The sequence below is a fragment of the Puma concolor genome, chromosome B4 (assembly GCF_028749965.1).
Source record: "Puma concolor isolate L17-30 chromosome B4, mPumCon1.1.hap2, whole genome shotgun sequence".
Classification (NCBI taxonomy): domain Eukaryota; kingdom Metazoa; phylum Chordata; class Mammalia; order Carnivora; family Felidae; genus Puma; species Puma concolor.
Window position 1 is genome coordinate 25595697 of NC_141673.1, and position 14896 is coordinate 25610592.

A 14896-nucleotide genomic window follows, 5' to 3' on the forward strand; every position below is an offset into this window, starting at 1 on the left:
CAAAATATATAAAGAACTATACAACTCAACACCAAAAAAACAAACAATCCGATTAAGAAATAGAGGATCTGAATAGATATTTTCCCAAAGCACATACACAGGTGGTCAACAGACACATGAAAAGATGCTCAACATCACTAATATCAAGAAAATGCAAATCAAAACCGCAATGAAATACTACCTTACACCTATCAGAATTGCTAGAATAAAGAACACAATAAAAAACAAGTGTTGGCAAGGATGTGGAGAAACAGGAACTCTCCTGCACTGTTGGTGGGAATGTAAACTGATACAACCACTGTGGGAAACAGTATGGAGGATCCCCAAAAAATTAAAAATAGAAATACCATATGATCCAGTAATTCCCCTACTGGATATTTACCCAAAGAAAATGAAAATACCAGTTCAAAAAGATGTATACACCCTTATGTTTATTGCAGTAGTATTTAAAATAGCCAAGATATGTGGCACAAAAACAGACACTCAGATCAATGCAACAGAACAGAGAACCCAGAAATCGACCCACAAATGTATGGCCAACTAATCTTTGACAAAGCAGGAAAGAACACCCAATGGAATAAAGACAGTCTCTTCAGCAAATGGTCCTGGGAAGACTGGACCACTTTCTTAAACCTTACAGAAAAATAAACTCAAAATGGATGAAAGACCTATTTGTAAGACAGGAAACCATAAAAATCCTAGAGGAGAAAGGTAAAAACCTCGTTGATCTCGGCCACAGCAACTTCTTACTCAACACATCTCCAGAGGCAAGGGAAACAAAAGCAAAACTGAACTATTGGGACCTCATCAAAATAAAAAGCTTCTGCACAGAGAAGGAAACAATCAGCAAAACAGTATGGAAAGGAATGGGAGAAGATATTTGCAAATGACATATCACATAAAGGGTTAGTATCCAAAATCTATAAAGAATTTATCAAACTCAACACCCAAAAAACAAATAATCCAGTGAAGAAATGGGCAAAAGACATGAATAGACACTTCTCCAAAGAAGACATCCAGATGGCCAACCAACACATGAAAAAATGCTCAACGTCACTCACCATTAGGGAAATACAAATCAAAACCATATTGGCTACCACCTCACACCTGTCAGAATGACTAACATTAACAACTCAGGCAACAACAGATGTTGGCGAGGTTTTGGAGAAAGAGGATCTCTTTTGCATTGCTGGTGGGAATGCAAGTTGGTGCAGCCACTCTGGAAAATAGTATGAAGATTCCTCAAAAAAATTAAAAATAGAACTACCCTATGACCCAGCAATTGCACTACTAAGTATTTATCCAAAGGATACAGGTGTGCTATTTCGAAGGGGCACATGCACCCCAATGTTAATAGCAGTGCTATCATCAATAGCCAAAGTATAGAAAGAGCCCAGATGTCCATCAGCAGATGAATGGATAAAGAAAATGTGGTATATATATACAATGGAGTATTACTTGGCAATCAAAAAGAATGAAGTCTTGCCATTTGCAACTACGTGGATGGAACTGGAGGGTATTATGCTATGTGAAATTAGTCAGAGAAAGACAAATATCATATGACTTCACTCATATGAGGACTTTAAGACACAGAACACTTGAACACAAGGTAAGGGAAGCAAAAATAAAACAGGGAGGGGGACAAAATGTAAATGACTCTTAAATATAGAGAACAAGCAAAGGGTTGCTGTAGGGGTTGTGGGAGGGGGTGATGGGCTAAATGGGTAAGGGGCATTAAAGAATCTACACCTGAAATCTTTGTTGTACTATATGGTAACTAACTTGGATGTAAATTTTAAAATTAAATAATTAACTAAAAAAAAGTGATGTTAAAAAATAAAATAGCCAAGATATGGAAGCAACCTAAATGTTTATTGACATATGTGTATACGCACACACACACACACACACACACACACACACACACACACACACACAGTGGAATGTGATGCAGCCACAAAAAGGATGAGATCTTGCCATTTGCAACAACATGGATGGACCTGGAGGATATTAAACTAAGCGAAATAAGTCAGACTGAGAAAAAGAAATACCATATGATTTCACTCATATGTAGAATCTAAAAAACAAAGCAAATGAATAAACAGAACAAACTGAAGGTTGCCAGAGGGAAGGCGGGTGGAAGGAATGGCCAAAATGGGTGAAGAGGAGTGGGAGATACAGGCTTTCAGTTATGAAATGAATCAGTCCTGGGAATGAAAGGTATAGCGGCACATGGCTGGCTTGATCACTGGAGCATGCAATTCTTGATCTTGAGGTTGTAAGTTCAAGCCTCAATCGCAAGTAGAGATTACTTTAAAATCTTTAAAAAACTAAAAAAAATAAAAGGGTACAGTATAGGGAATACATATCGTCAATGATATTGTAATAGCATTGTATGGTGACAGATGGCAGCTACACTTGTGGTGAGCACAGCATAATGTATAAAGATGTTGAATCACTATGTTGTACGCCTAGAAATAATGTAACATTGTCAGCTATACTCAAAAAAAATTTTTTAAGTTTATTTACTTATTAGAGAAAGAGAGAAAAAGAGGAGAGAGAATCCCAAGCAGGCTCTGTCATATGATATGTCATATGTCATATGAATAATGCTACTATGTTGTTAGTGCAGAGCCTGAGGCATGGCTTGAACCCGCGAACTGCAAGATCACGACCTGAGCTGAAACCAGGAGTCGGACACTTAACTGACTGAGCCACCTGGGTGCCTCTCAAAAAAATGCTTAATATAAATATATAGTAAATAAATAAAAATTTTAAAAAGAAAAACCCATTGAGAACATCTGGAAAACGTTTCCTAAGTTAAAAAAAACACACACACACAAAAGAAGATATGGTCCCTTCTTTTAGGTGTTTTCAAAGCTGAACATGATCCTTGGGGATGAAATCTGAAGAACACAGAACAGAAAGATGGGATGATGCTGGATCCTTGGTGATGTCATTCAGCCACTGAATTGGAATCCATAGGCTACTTATTCTACCTCCAAACATCTGAGATATCATATTTCTGTGTTGTTAAATTTCTGGTAATTATAAATAAAGACATTCTAACTTTATACAAATTCCAGAATGTAGACGACTTGGTGCTTAACTGGCTCTCTTAATCCAGAAATTCCAAGTTTACATTTCCAGTGACTGAGGATGACCAAAATAAAAGACATGAATGGAATCAGTTGGTCTTGAAGTTCTGAACGGAACTCTGGTACAAAGTTATTTTGGAGTCAGAACCAACAGATCTCTAATATTCCTTGGGTCTGAAAATTGCAGCAACTGGTGAGACAGAAGGTTGGTACTTTTTAAGGCACTCAGATATTTTTGAGGGCTTGAACTTTGGAATTTGATATCTTTAGGTTGTTATGGGTAGAAGTTGGAACTGGCAGAGACTTTTGGGTACTCTTTTTTTTAAAGTGGTAATTTACATGTCACAAATTCATCATTTTAAGGATATAATTCTGTAGTTTTTAATATATTACTACTGCTATTTAATTATAGAATATTTTTCATCCATCAATTAATAGACATTTATGTTGTTGCTATTTTTTTAGCTATTATGAATAATGCTACTATGAACATTCCTGTACAAGTTTTGGTGTGGACATACATGTTTTCATTTCTCTTGGATATATATCTAGGAGTACAAGTGCTGAGTCATATGGGATAATTCTATGTTCAACATTTTGATGAACTACCAGACTATTTTCAAAAGCAACTGCAGCATTATACAGTCCTACCAGCTATGTATGAGGTTTCTAATTTCTCCATATGTTGTCAACACTTATTATTGTCTTTTTTTAAATTATAATCATCCCAATAGGTATGTAGTGGTTTTGATTGTAATTTAGCTAATTACTAATGATGGTGAGCATCTTTTCATGTGTTATGGGCTATTTGCATATATTCTTTGGAGAAATGTTTTTCCAAATCTTTGGTCCATTTTTAAATTGAGTCATTCATCTTTTGTCTTTTTGTTGAATTTAAGAGTTCCTTATATATTCTAGATACTAGATTCTTATTACATAGGGTATGCTTTGCAATTATTTTTCCCATTCTCTGATTCATTTTGATTTTTTAGAGTTTGTTTGTTTTGAGAGAGAGAAAGAGCACATGTGTGCATAGGAGGGACAAAGAGAGGGGAGAGAGAGAATCCCAAGCAGACTCCACACTATCAGAGCAGAGCCAGTGTGGGGTGAGATGATGACCTGAGCTGAAATTAGGAGTCAGGTACTTAATCTACTGAGCCACCCAGGCACCCCTTGAATTGATTTTTGTATATGGTGTGATGTAGGGATCTAATTTCATTCTTTTGTATGTAGATATCCAGTTGTCTCATTACCATGTGCTGAAAAGACTATTCTTTCTTTCATTGAATTATTGTGGCACCTTTGCCAAAAATTAATTAACAATAGATGTGAGGGCTTATTTCTAGACTCAGTTCTAATTCATTGATCAACTGCAGTTGACCTTTGAACAACACTGGGGGTAAGGGCACTGACCCCTGACACAACTGAAAATCCACCTACAACTTTTTACTCCTCAAAGCTTAACTAATAGCCTACTATTGACCTGAAGCCTTATCAATAACATAAATAATTGATCAATACTTATTTTGTAGGTTGTATATATTATATACTATATTCTTACAATAAAGTAAGCTAGAGAAAAGAAAATGTTATTAAGAAAATCATAAGGAGAAAATACATTTATAAGGGCACCTGGGTAGCTAAGTTGGTTAAGCATCCGACTCTTGGTTTTGGCTCAGGTCATGATCTCACTGTTCATGAATTCGAGCCCCACATTGGTCTCTGTGTTGGCAGCATGGAGCCTGCTTGGGATTCTCTCTCTCTGCCCCTCCCCTGCTAGCTTGCTGTCTCTCAAAAATCAATAAATAAACGTTAAGAAAAAGAAGAAAATACATTTATAGTACTATAAAATCTCTACATTATAAGTAGACTCATACAGTTCAAACCCATGCTGTTCAAGGGTCAACTGTAGCATGCTTGACCACAATTTGTGTTTTTATAAAGCAAATTAACTAATAATTATTAAATGAGAGACTGATCTCAGCCTAGCATGGAATTTGTCATCCTCAAATTTTCATACTTGATTTTTCTTTTTTTTTTTTTAATTTTTTTTTCAACGTTTTTTTATTTATTTTTGGGACAGAGAGAGACAGAGCATGAACAGGGAAGGGGCAGAGAGAGAGGGAGACACAGAATCGGAAACAGGCTCCAGGCTCCGAGCCATCAGCCCAGAGCCTGACGCGGGGCTCGAACTCACGGACCGCGAGATCGTGACCTGGCTGAAGTCGGACGCTTAACCGACTGCGCCACCCAGGCGCCCCCATACTTGATTTTTCTAGTGAAAGGAGGCCACAGCAGAGGTAATAGAATTGTAACCTTTATTAGGGTGGGAAAAGGCCTTCAGCTCAGCTGCGACACAGGCAAGAAATCTTTCAACTCTTAAAAAAAATAAAAAATGAGCACTAGTACCCAGGATGCCTCCTCAGAAAGGTACTCTCTCACACTGTAGCAGGTTTCACTTCTCTCTGTGCATCCCTTAAAGCAACCCCACTGGCAAGGAGCTCTACTTCATCTACATTATTTCAGTACCCATCAGTTTGAATTTCTACTCTTAACATTTTTTAAAAAATATATCCCTGAAGCAGCTTCTGCTACAAGCGCCTGCTAGGGTCGTTTAAGTTTCTCCTCAGGTGCCAATTACTGGCGTGTGATTTTTTTGTGCTCTGGTTCCAAAGTAGCATGGATTTTAAGTGGTGCACCATAACCCTGTTTTTCCCATAAGCCCTATTATTTCTAAGTGCAAAATATTGCAAGACATAAGGTTTTTCATGAATGTACATAACATGTTACAACATAAATGCCTGTATTTTTACATTTTAACCAAGGATTTTTGAGATACTGGATTCACTTAAAGTGGAATCTTCAGCTACAGTGGCAGGACAATGAGATGGAGATGTGTAGATAAATAGGAGTTTTGCTGTCCTTCAAATCTTCATTTTAAAGACATTCTCCTACTTAAAGGATAGGCTAATCCAATCTGGGCCTCTGAAATTTTTCTTTATTAATAATAGTAATAGCTAATGATCCTCAGTCCATCCCATTTCCCAGTCCATTGATGTTGTTGCTGCTACTCAGTCCTCCACTGTGTGCTCCTTCATCCTTCTACTACAAATCCATTAGGCCAGTTAGCTATGGTTTAGCCAGCCCCAGACTCCCCCCCACTGCCCCCAGTCACAAGTGGGTTTTCACAGCCTACTAGGTAAAATGTGTCCTCTTAGTCCATGCTTCCCAAACTTAGGCATTTTTCAGAATCACCTGGAGGGCTTGTTCAACCACCGGTTCTTAGATGCCACCTCTGGAGATTCTGATACACTATACATGAGGTCTGAGTGAGGATTGGCCTTTCTAACAAGGTCCCAGGTGATCCTGAGGCCCCACCTCCACAGACCATATTTTGAATGGCATTGCTATAAATGGCCCTGTCATCAGCAGTGTTAATTATCTTAACCAGTTCCTTCCCTGTCAAACCTTTTTCCCTGGTCATTGCATTGGCACAGCCATTCACAACCAGGGGCAGTTTTGATCCCCAAGAGATATTTGACAATGTCAGGGAACACTTTTTGTTGCCATAACTGGGAGGGTATGCTACTGGTGTCTAGTAGGTAGACACCAGAGATGCTGCTAAACATCTTACAATGCTCAAGGTAGCTTCTTACCACAAAGAATTATATGGCCCAAAATGTCAGTAGTGCCCAGGTTAAGATACTTGGCAGGGATGTGCTATTGCTTTGTTTGCCCATAGCATGCAATCCTTCTGATTGCATCTATGTCAAGTTGATAGCCTATGAAGCAAAGATAGAGATAAAAGAACAGTTGCATTTCCCACCCCAAATTTTTTTACATTTCATTGAAAATACAACATCTAAACTTTCAAAGTGTAAAGTGCTTTGAAAAATCACCTATAAACATGATAACTTGTCTTCAGAGTTCTAATTTCTCCTTCTTAGGTCTCATGGCAGAATGGAAGACTTTACTGCAGCCAAATCTTTGGATATTGGGCCCATCTATTTCTTTGATCGGGTAATAATATACCTCAGTCTCATCAAATTGTAGTTTGCATTTCTAAAAATAATTAGCTTTGGACCAGTATTTTTCTCTGCTTTTTAATCAGAAAGTTTTCTTTCATTTTAGATGAAACCAAAAAGGAAAATATGGGAAAAAAGAGAACATGAAGGCCATTTCCCCCATTTGAAATACACCTCAAGAGCTATTTATAGGTAAAATATTTGGAATTACTTTTCAATTGCTGGGATCACTTTACATTTTCAAAGAGTTATAGGTGCTCAGGACAAGAGCTTCCTGTTCCCCATCCCTTAAGAAACTATATCAAGGAATTTCCTATTTCAAAGCTGACCATGAAGCCAATCAAAGAACTTTATTTTAGCTAGATCAGTGATTAATTGAAGCATAATTGGTCATATCTGACCAGTCACTCTGTTTGCCGCTTTCCACACAAACCCAGCCTCAGTTTTGCTTTACAGGGTTTGTACTAGATGCACCCTTTGGTTTCTGCATTGCTTACTTTCTGTTCCTTTTTCTTTTTTAAGTTTATTTATTTTGAGAGAGAGAGAGCAGGGGAGGGGCAGACAGAGAGGGAGAGAGAAAATCCCTATCATGCTCCTTACTGGTAGCACAGAGCTTCCACATCGGCTCACAAACAATGAGATTGTGACCTAAGCTGGTATCAGGAGTCAGATGCTTAACCAACTGAGCCACCCAGGGACCCTTCTTCCTGTTCCTTTTCATATTTTACTTAAATATTACCTTTTTGATGAGACTTTTCTTGATTATCCTATTTCAAATTTCTACCCTGGCCTCACTTTGGCATTCCCTATTCTTCTTCCTAACTTTCCTCATGCATTTATCACTTTCTATAACATTATAAATGTCATTCCTATTTCTTTGTTTGCTCTCCCTCCCCTTGTGAGAGTATCAGGTCTATAGGGAAGGATTTTTTTTTTTTTTTTTTTTTAAATTTTTTTTCAACGTTTTTTATTTATTTTTGGGACAGAGAGAGACAGAGCATGAACGGGGGAGGGGCAGAGAGAGAGGGAGACACAGAATCAGAAACCGGCTCCAGGCTCCGAGCCATCAGCCCAGAGCCTGACGCGGGGCTCGAACTCACGGACCGCAAGATCGTGACCTGGCTGAAGTCGGACGCTTAACCGACTGCGCCACCCAGGCGCCCCGGGAAGGATTTTTTTAAATCTACTTGATCACTTATCTATTCCCAGTCCTAAAAGCAATGCTTAACACACAGAATGGGCTTAATACAGATTTGTGTCCGCCCTTAAATATAAATGAGATGATGGAACTAGTCATTTCACAATGTTTTTTACCCGCTAATTACTACGTTTTTTAACTTGGAAATTAAAATATTCCAACTCATCTTAGAACATGTATCACAAGGTTGTATAAAGTTAAAAGCTGTCAGTTATACCAGTGAGTTCTTGAGCAGGGGCAACTTTGCCCCACAAGGGGCATTTGGCAATATCTGAAGACATTTGTGGTTGCCATAACTAAGGATGCAACACTAAACATCCTACAATGCACAGGACTGCCCTCCACAACAGAGAATTATCTGGTCCAAAATGTCAATAGGGCCAGGGTTGAGAAACCATAGTATACTCTCATGTGGTAGAGTTTGTTTGTTCGTTTGTTTGTTTGTTGTTTTGAGCCTGCTATAACTTTTCTCAAGACCACTGCAAGTTGCTGCTCTTTTCAGAAGTCTGTTGTCTTTTTATTTCCAACTCTTTCTGTTTGAAAAACAATTCGACATAACTTGGTTATTTTACATTCACAGTAGTTGGCTTATAATTGGCACTCAGTAAATGAGTTCAGGTTGTCATAGGGGCAATAAGTAGGTCTGTTTATCATAAGGCTCCAGGGCTTTATTGGCTGCCCAGCTTTCTTATTTGATGCATGTCTTAAGCATTGCTTCTGTTCATTCCAATTAGAAACACCCTGTTTCTTCCACTGGCTATCCTACTGCTGCCACTGTACCAGGAGTAAAATCCACACTTTTTACCATGAGCTGCAAGTCCTTCTGTCATTTCCTCTCCTACCTGCCCTCTGACTTCCTTGCATGCCACTGCCTGTCACTTGCTCCCCAGACATTATGGCCTATCTATTCTTTTAACAACCAAGGCCACCTGCTTTTGGTTCTTTGCATCTGCTGTACACTCTCCTTTGAATGTTTTTCTGCCATATTGTTTTATGCTTGGCTCTTCCTCCTCATTATTCTAGTTTCATTGCAAATGCCACCTCAGAAAGGCCATCCCTGATCTCCCAATCCAAGGAAGCCAAACATACACCACCCCCGTCACTCTATTACAGTGTCTTGTTTTATTTTCCTTATTGCAGTTATCACCATCTGTAATTTTCATTGCCTTCCTTTCTCTCTCCCCTCCTTCTTCCTCCTTTCATTTTTCCTTCCTGTCTTCCCCATTAAGGTCCATGAGGTAGAGTTCCGTTCTCTTTGCCATGTCTCTCTAGCGCCTAGAACTGTGCTGATGAATATTTCTTGAATGAGTGAGTCATTTCTTCATATGTGCTGTTCCTAGAGAAATGGGGCTACTTTTAACACTGAGCCAGGTGCCAAGACCTTCATTGTTGTATATCTCCTTAAGGTTTTTAAGTCTGGTTTTGAAATGGGTAGTCCATTATTTGAGCTTCTGTCTGAGAAATAAACCAGACAGGTAAGTATTATTTTTAAAATGCACATTCAATTTCTCAACAACCCTCTGAAGGAAGTAAAATTATTGACCTTATCTTACATATAATAAAACTGAGGCAATTAATAAATGGTAGGTGTTAATATTATTATTGAAATAAGTAGTTTTTATCATTTCATTTGAGCAATAGGTAAATCTGACAATTATGAATGCATATTTACAGGATGTTAACAAAAAAAAAATACCTTAAAGTGAAGATAACACAGTATGGCTCATACAGTTTGTATTGGAGTTTAGTAAAATGATGTTTATGAAAGCAACTTTAAAGCTATAAAGAGATATAAAAATTTCATGAGTTATTATATTTAAAGTTTTCAAAAATGGGTCTTCCATCTTTTAAATATCAGTGAAAATATAACTAATGCCTGAAGATCAAAGATTTAAGATCTACATTTAGAATTCTTATGCAAATTAAAATACCTTTTCATCTTAAAAACCATTCCCTTTTACTTTACTTAAATACTTAGTTGGGAAAGTACTGTTATTTTTCACATTATGTGAATGGAATTATTATTTAGAAGAGAAATACAAGTAACTCTTTAGTGCTGTTTACCATTTTTTTTTTTTAATTTTTAATGTTTTATTTGTTTTTGAGAGAGAGAGAGACAGAGACAGAGTGTGAGCAGGGGAGGAGCAGAGAGAGAGGGAGACACAGAATCTGAAGCAGACTCTAGGCTCCAGGCTCTGAGCCATCAGCACAGAGCCGAATTCAGGGCTCAAACTCACAATCCCTGAAATCATGACCTGAGCCACAGTCATTTAACCAACTGAGCCACCCAGGTGTCCCAGTGCTGTTTACCATTTAATAAAAACTTTATGCAAGTGAAATTCCATCGAGTGTTGATAATGTTTTACCACACTGACTTGGTGGAAGAAAACACTTTGAAATTGTAATGACTTGGTTAGCTGTCTTAGAAGTCTTTGAGCAACTGGTTTAGGGAACATTTCAAAGGACAGCTCGTTTAAAGTACTTTTGTTCATACCTCTGATAGTGTAGTGAAATCAGTTTTGGTTTCTTATGCAATAGATACTGATTGAATAAATGAGTAAAGATAGTAGCCAGATTATAGATTTTAAGCTCCTGAAAGGGAAGGACTGTGTCTTCTCTGTGTATTCTGTGTAACACAGTGTCCATGCAATGTATGCTTGATTGTCCTCCTAGATTTTATTATATCAACTATCAGAGGCTTGAAGATACCTTTGATGTTGCTCAGTAAAATATGTGCTTGGGATATAAATGTTCTATATCCAACTCATGGCTCCTATCTTTTTAAAAAAAATTTTTAATGATTTTATTTATTTTTGAGACAGAGAGAGACAGAGCATGAGCAGGGGAGGGGCAGAGAGAGACGGAGACACAGAATCCAAAACAGGCTCCAGGCTCTGAGCTGTCAGCACAGAGCCTGATGCAAGGCTCAAACTCATGGACTGTGAGATCATGACCTGAGCCGAAGTCGGACACTTAACTGACTGAGCCACCCAGGTGCCCCTCATGGCTCCCATCTTAAAGAAGGATCACATCTGAGCAAAGCCACTAACCCACTAACATTGCTATCTGGACCTAAATCTATCTTTTTTCTCTTTATACTAATATTTGTTGAGCAAATATGTGCTAGAGAAACAGTAATGAACAAAACAAAGCCTCTGTTTCATGGCTTTCATTGGAGCAAAAGGAAACAAATTAAAGCCAAATAAACAAGTAAATATATAGAATATCAAATAGTGATATGTGCCTTAGAGAAAAAAACAGGTTCAAGGGGAAGAGGGTGATGCTATATTGTATAGGGTGTTCAAAATGGCTCCATTTCTATAGTAATATTTGAGCAGAAGATGGATGTAAGGGTGTATGGTACATAACAGTGAGAAGCATCCTTGGTCTATTTGAGGATAACAAGGGGGCCAGTGTGGCTGAAGAAGAATGAATTGGAAGAGAGTAGTAGGAGATAAGATTATAAGAATAAGAGGAAAGGGAGAGGCATCTATGTGTCTCAGTTGGTTGAACATCCAACTTCAGCTCAGGTCATGATCTCAGAGTTCATGAGTTGAGTTCGAGCGAGCCCTGCATCAGGCTTGCTGCTGTCAGCACTGAGCCCACTTCAGATCCTCTGTCCCCTTCTCTCTCTACCCTTCCCCACTCACTCTCTCTCTCTCTCTCAAAAATAAATAAACATTAAAAAAAATAATAATAAGAGAGGTGCGCCTGGATAGCTCAGTCGGTTAAGCATCGGACTCTTGATTTCAGCTCAGGTCATGATCTCATGATTCATGGGTTCAGGCCCCTTGTCAGGCTCCATGCTGATAGCTGTGGAGCCTGCTTGGGATTCTCTGTCTCCCTCTTTTTCTGACCTTTCCTTGCTCACTCCCTATCTCTCTCTCTCTCTGTCTCTCTCTCTCTCAAAATAAATAAATATCTATAAATAAATAAATAAATAAATAAATAGCAAAAAAAAAAAAAAGAGGGGACGGAGAGGGTCAGATCATGAAAGACCTTGGGTGCCACTGTTATGCAGGCTTTTATACTGAGTGACATGGGAAGCCATTGCAGAATCTGAGTGTAGAGGGGTCACTGGACCTGATTAAATGACTAGGCTTGTGTGTTGAGATTCAATTTTAAGAACTGGGGGGAAAAGCAGAAGATTAGATAAGAGCCTATCTATAGTAATAATCTAGGCAAGGGATGATTATAGATCATCTAGTGTGATAGTTCTGAAAGAGGGGCAATAAGGTTGAGATGACTAGGTTTGTTATGGAACGGATATAGAATGTGAGAAAAAGATAGGATAAAGATATCCAAAGATAACACCAGAGCCTTTGACCTGAACAGCTAGAAGAACGGAGTTGCTATTTATTGAAGTAAGTAAAAACTAAGGGAAAAACAGGTTTGGTGGGAAAGACCAGGAGTTCATTTTTGGACATGTTGGATAAATTGACCTTGAGATGCCTTTCAGAGATGTTATGTAGAAAGTGGGTATAAAAGTTTGGGGGTCAGGTGCGAGGTCAGATGTAGATATGTACATTTGTGAGTTGTCAGGGTCTAAATAGTTTTTAAAGCCTTTCAAATGGGTAAGCTTACAAAGGGAGTATAGGTAGAGAGAAGAAGGGAGGTGTGAGAGGGAGAAGTTAACTCAGAGATGAAGAGAAACCAGCAAAGGGTTGGAGAAGGAATATCCAGTGAGGGAGGAGAACCAAGAGAAAGTGATGTTCAAAAAACCAATGAAGAAAATGTTTCAAGAATGTTCAGTTATGTCAAATGCTGCATGGGAGTTGTATGAGTTGAAGACTGAATAGTGACTGTTTGGTTCAGTATGATCAAGATTTTGGTGACTTTAAAAGAGGCTTCTCTGTGGAGAGGTGGGGACACATAGAGTGGGTTGAATAGAGAATGGGAGCAAGTATAAACAACTTTCAAAACTTTGCTTTTTCAAAGCAAAACCACTTTTACTGTATACCACTTCACACCCATTAGGATGTCTATTAAAACAAAAAACAGAAGGTAACAAGTATTGGCAAGGATGTAGAGAAATTGGATTGTGCATTGCTGGTGTAACTGTAAAATGATGCAGTGACTGTAGAAAATTATATGACATTTCCTCAAAAAATTAAACATAGAGTTACCATGATCTAGCAATTACAATTCTAGAAGTGAAATCAGGGACTTGAACAGGTAGTATATACCCATGTTCATAGCAGTATTATTCATAATTGCCAAAAAGGTGGAAGCAACCCAAGTCCATTGACAGATGAGGGGATAAACAAAGCGTGGTATACACGTACAATGGAATGTTACTCCTTAAAAAGGAAATTCCAACACATGCTGCAACATGGCTGAACCTTGAAGACGTTATGCTAAATGAAATAAGACAGTAACAAATGAACAAATATTGTATGATTCCTCTTATATGAAGTTCATAGGGTAGTCAAAATTGTAGACACAGAAAGTAGAATGGTGGTTACCAGGCCTGGGGGTGGAGTGAGTGATATAGGGTATATAATGTCTCCTCTACCTTCTCAGGATCTCCTACCGGGATGGATATAAGACAGATCAGTAGGAGAAAAACATTTTTATCTAGTAATTTTTAAGTGTAGAACAAACACCCAATGGAACAGAGTTGAATGCTTATATGCTAGGTCGGACAAAATAATAAACTGTGAAAATGTGAGAAGACAAAGGGGTAGGCTAGAGCAATTAATCCTTGAGAAATGACTCAGAAGGTAAGAGTTTAACAAAATTTGTTTGTACAGATTTTTCCTGACCTCAACTTAATCTTTAGTGGTAAGAATGTTTCTTCCTCCTGGTATAGGGAGGGTATGTTTCACCAGAGGGTTTTAGCTCCTGCTTTCAGGAAGAAAAAGGAAGGTCAGAATGCACTTCTTCCATTTGCTGTTTTTCAAGTGCCTTTAACTCAATATAATCAATATGCTAAAATGGCATATTTTGGGGTGGTATGCTCTGAACCTCCACAGGAGGGATGGAGAGTTAGTGTTAATGGGTACAGAGTTTCATTGGTGAAGATGAAAAAGTTCTGGAGATGAATGATAGCAATGTTTGCACAATAATGTGGATATACTCAATGCTTTAGGACTGTACACTTAAAATTGGTTAAAATGGTAAATTTTATGTGAATTTTATCATAATAAAGAAAAGGAATTTTGCCATTAAGGGGGCAGATAAATGATTTGTAGTTGGCAGGAACTGTATCAGTTCCTAAAAGTGTGTGGAGAAAAACACTGAAGAAATTTGTAAAACTAGGCTGTTGGTAATGCCTTGTAAGAGAGAGTCAGCTGAAGTCTGACCTTCCTTTAGTCTCTACCCCCTAGATTCAAACCCTGTGCATTTTAAGGGACCAGAGATGGGGTAATCAGCACCTGGGATATGGACTTATCAACCAAAAATGTCTGTGGGACTGGGCAGGGCGTGGGGGTGCCACTAATTTCTAGTTGTTTTGGAAGAATTCCTCTAGGAAGCAATAGACTTAAATGCCACTTGATCAGCAGTACATTCTCTCTCCTGGTAGTTTAGATACATGGTAGGCCAAATCTTAACCATAATCACTTTGGTAGTAG

The 14896-nt window shown here is 38.2% G+C and overlaps 1 protein-coding gene across 1 annotated transcript in view; it reads left to right on the forward strand.

Moving 5' to 3' along the window:
* The window catches only part of LOC112863915 (uncharacterized), a 96069-nt gene that overhangs the window by 6960 nt on the left and 74213 nt on the right, over positions 1 to 14896 (forward strand). The window contains exons 3-4 of the mRNA XM_086715101.1: positions 7046 to 7118; positions 7230 to 7315. Of these exons, the coding sequence (XP_086571227.1) occupies positions 7059 to 7118; positions 7230 to 7315 (146 nt within the window). The 5' untranslated portion in view covers positions 7046 to 7058. The remainder of the gene's footprint in view (positions 1 to 7045; positions 7119 to 7229; positions 7316 to 14896) is intronic.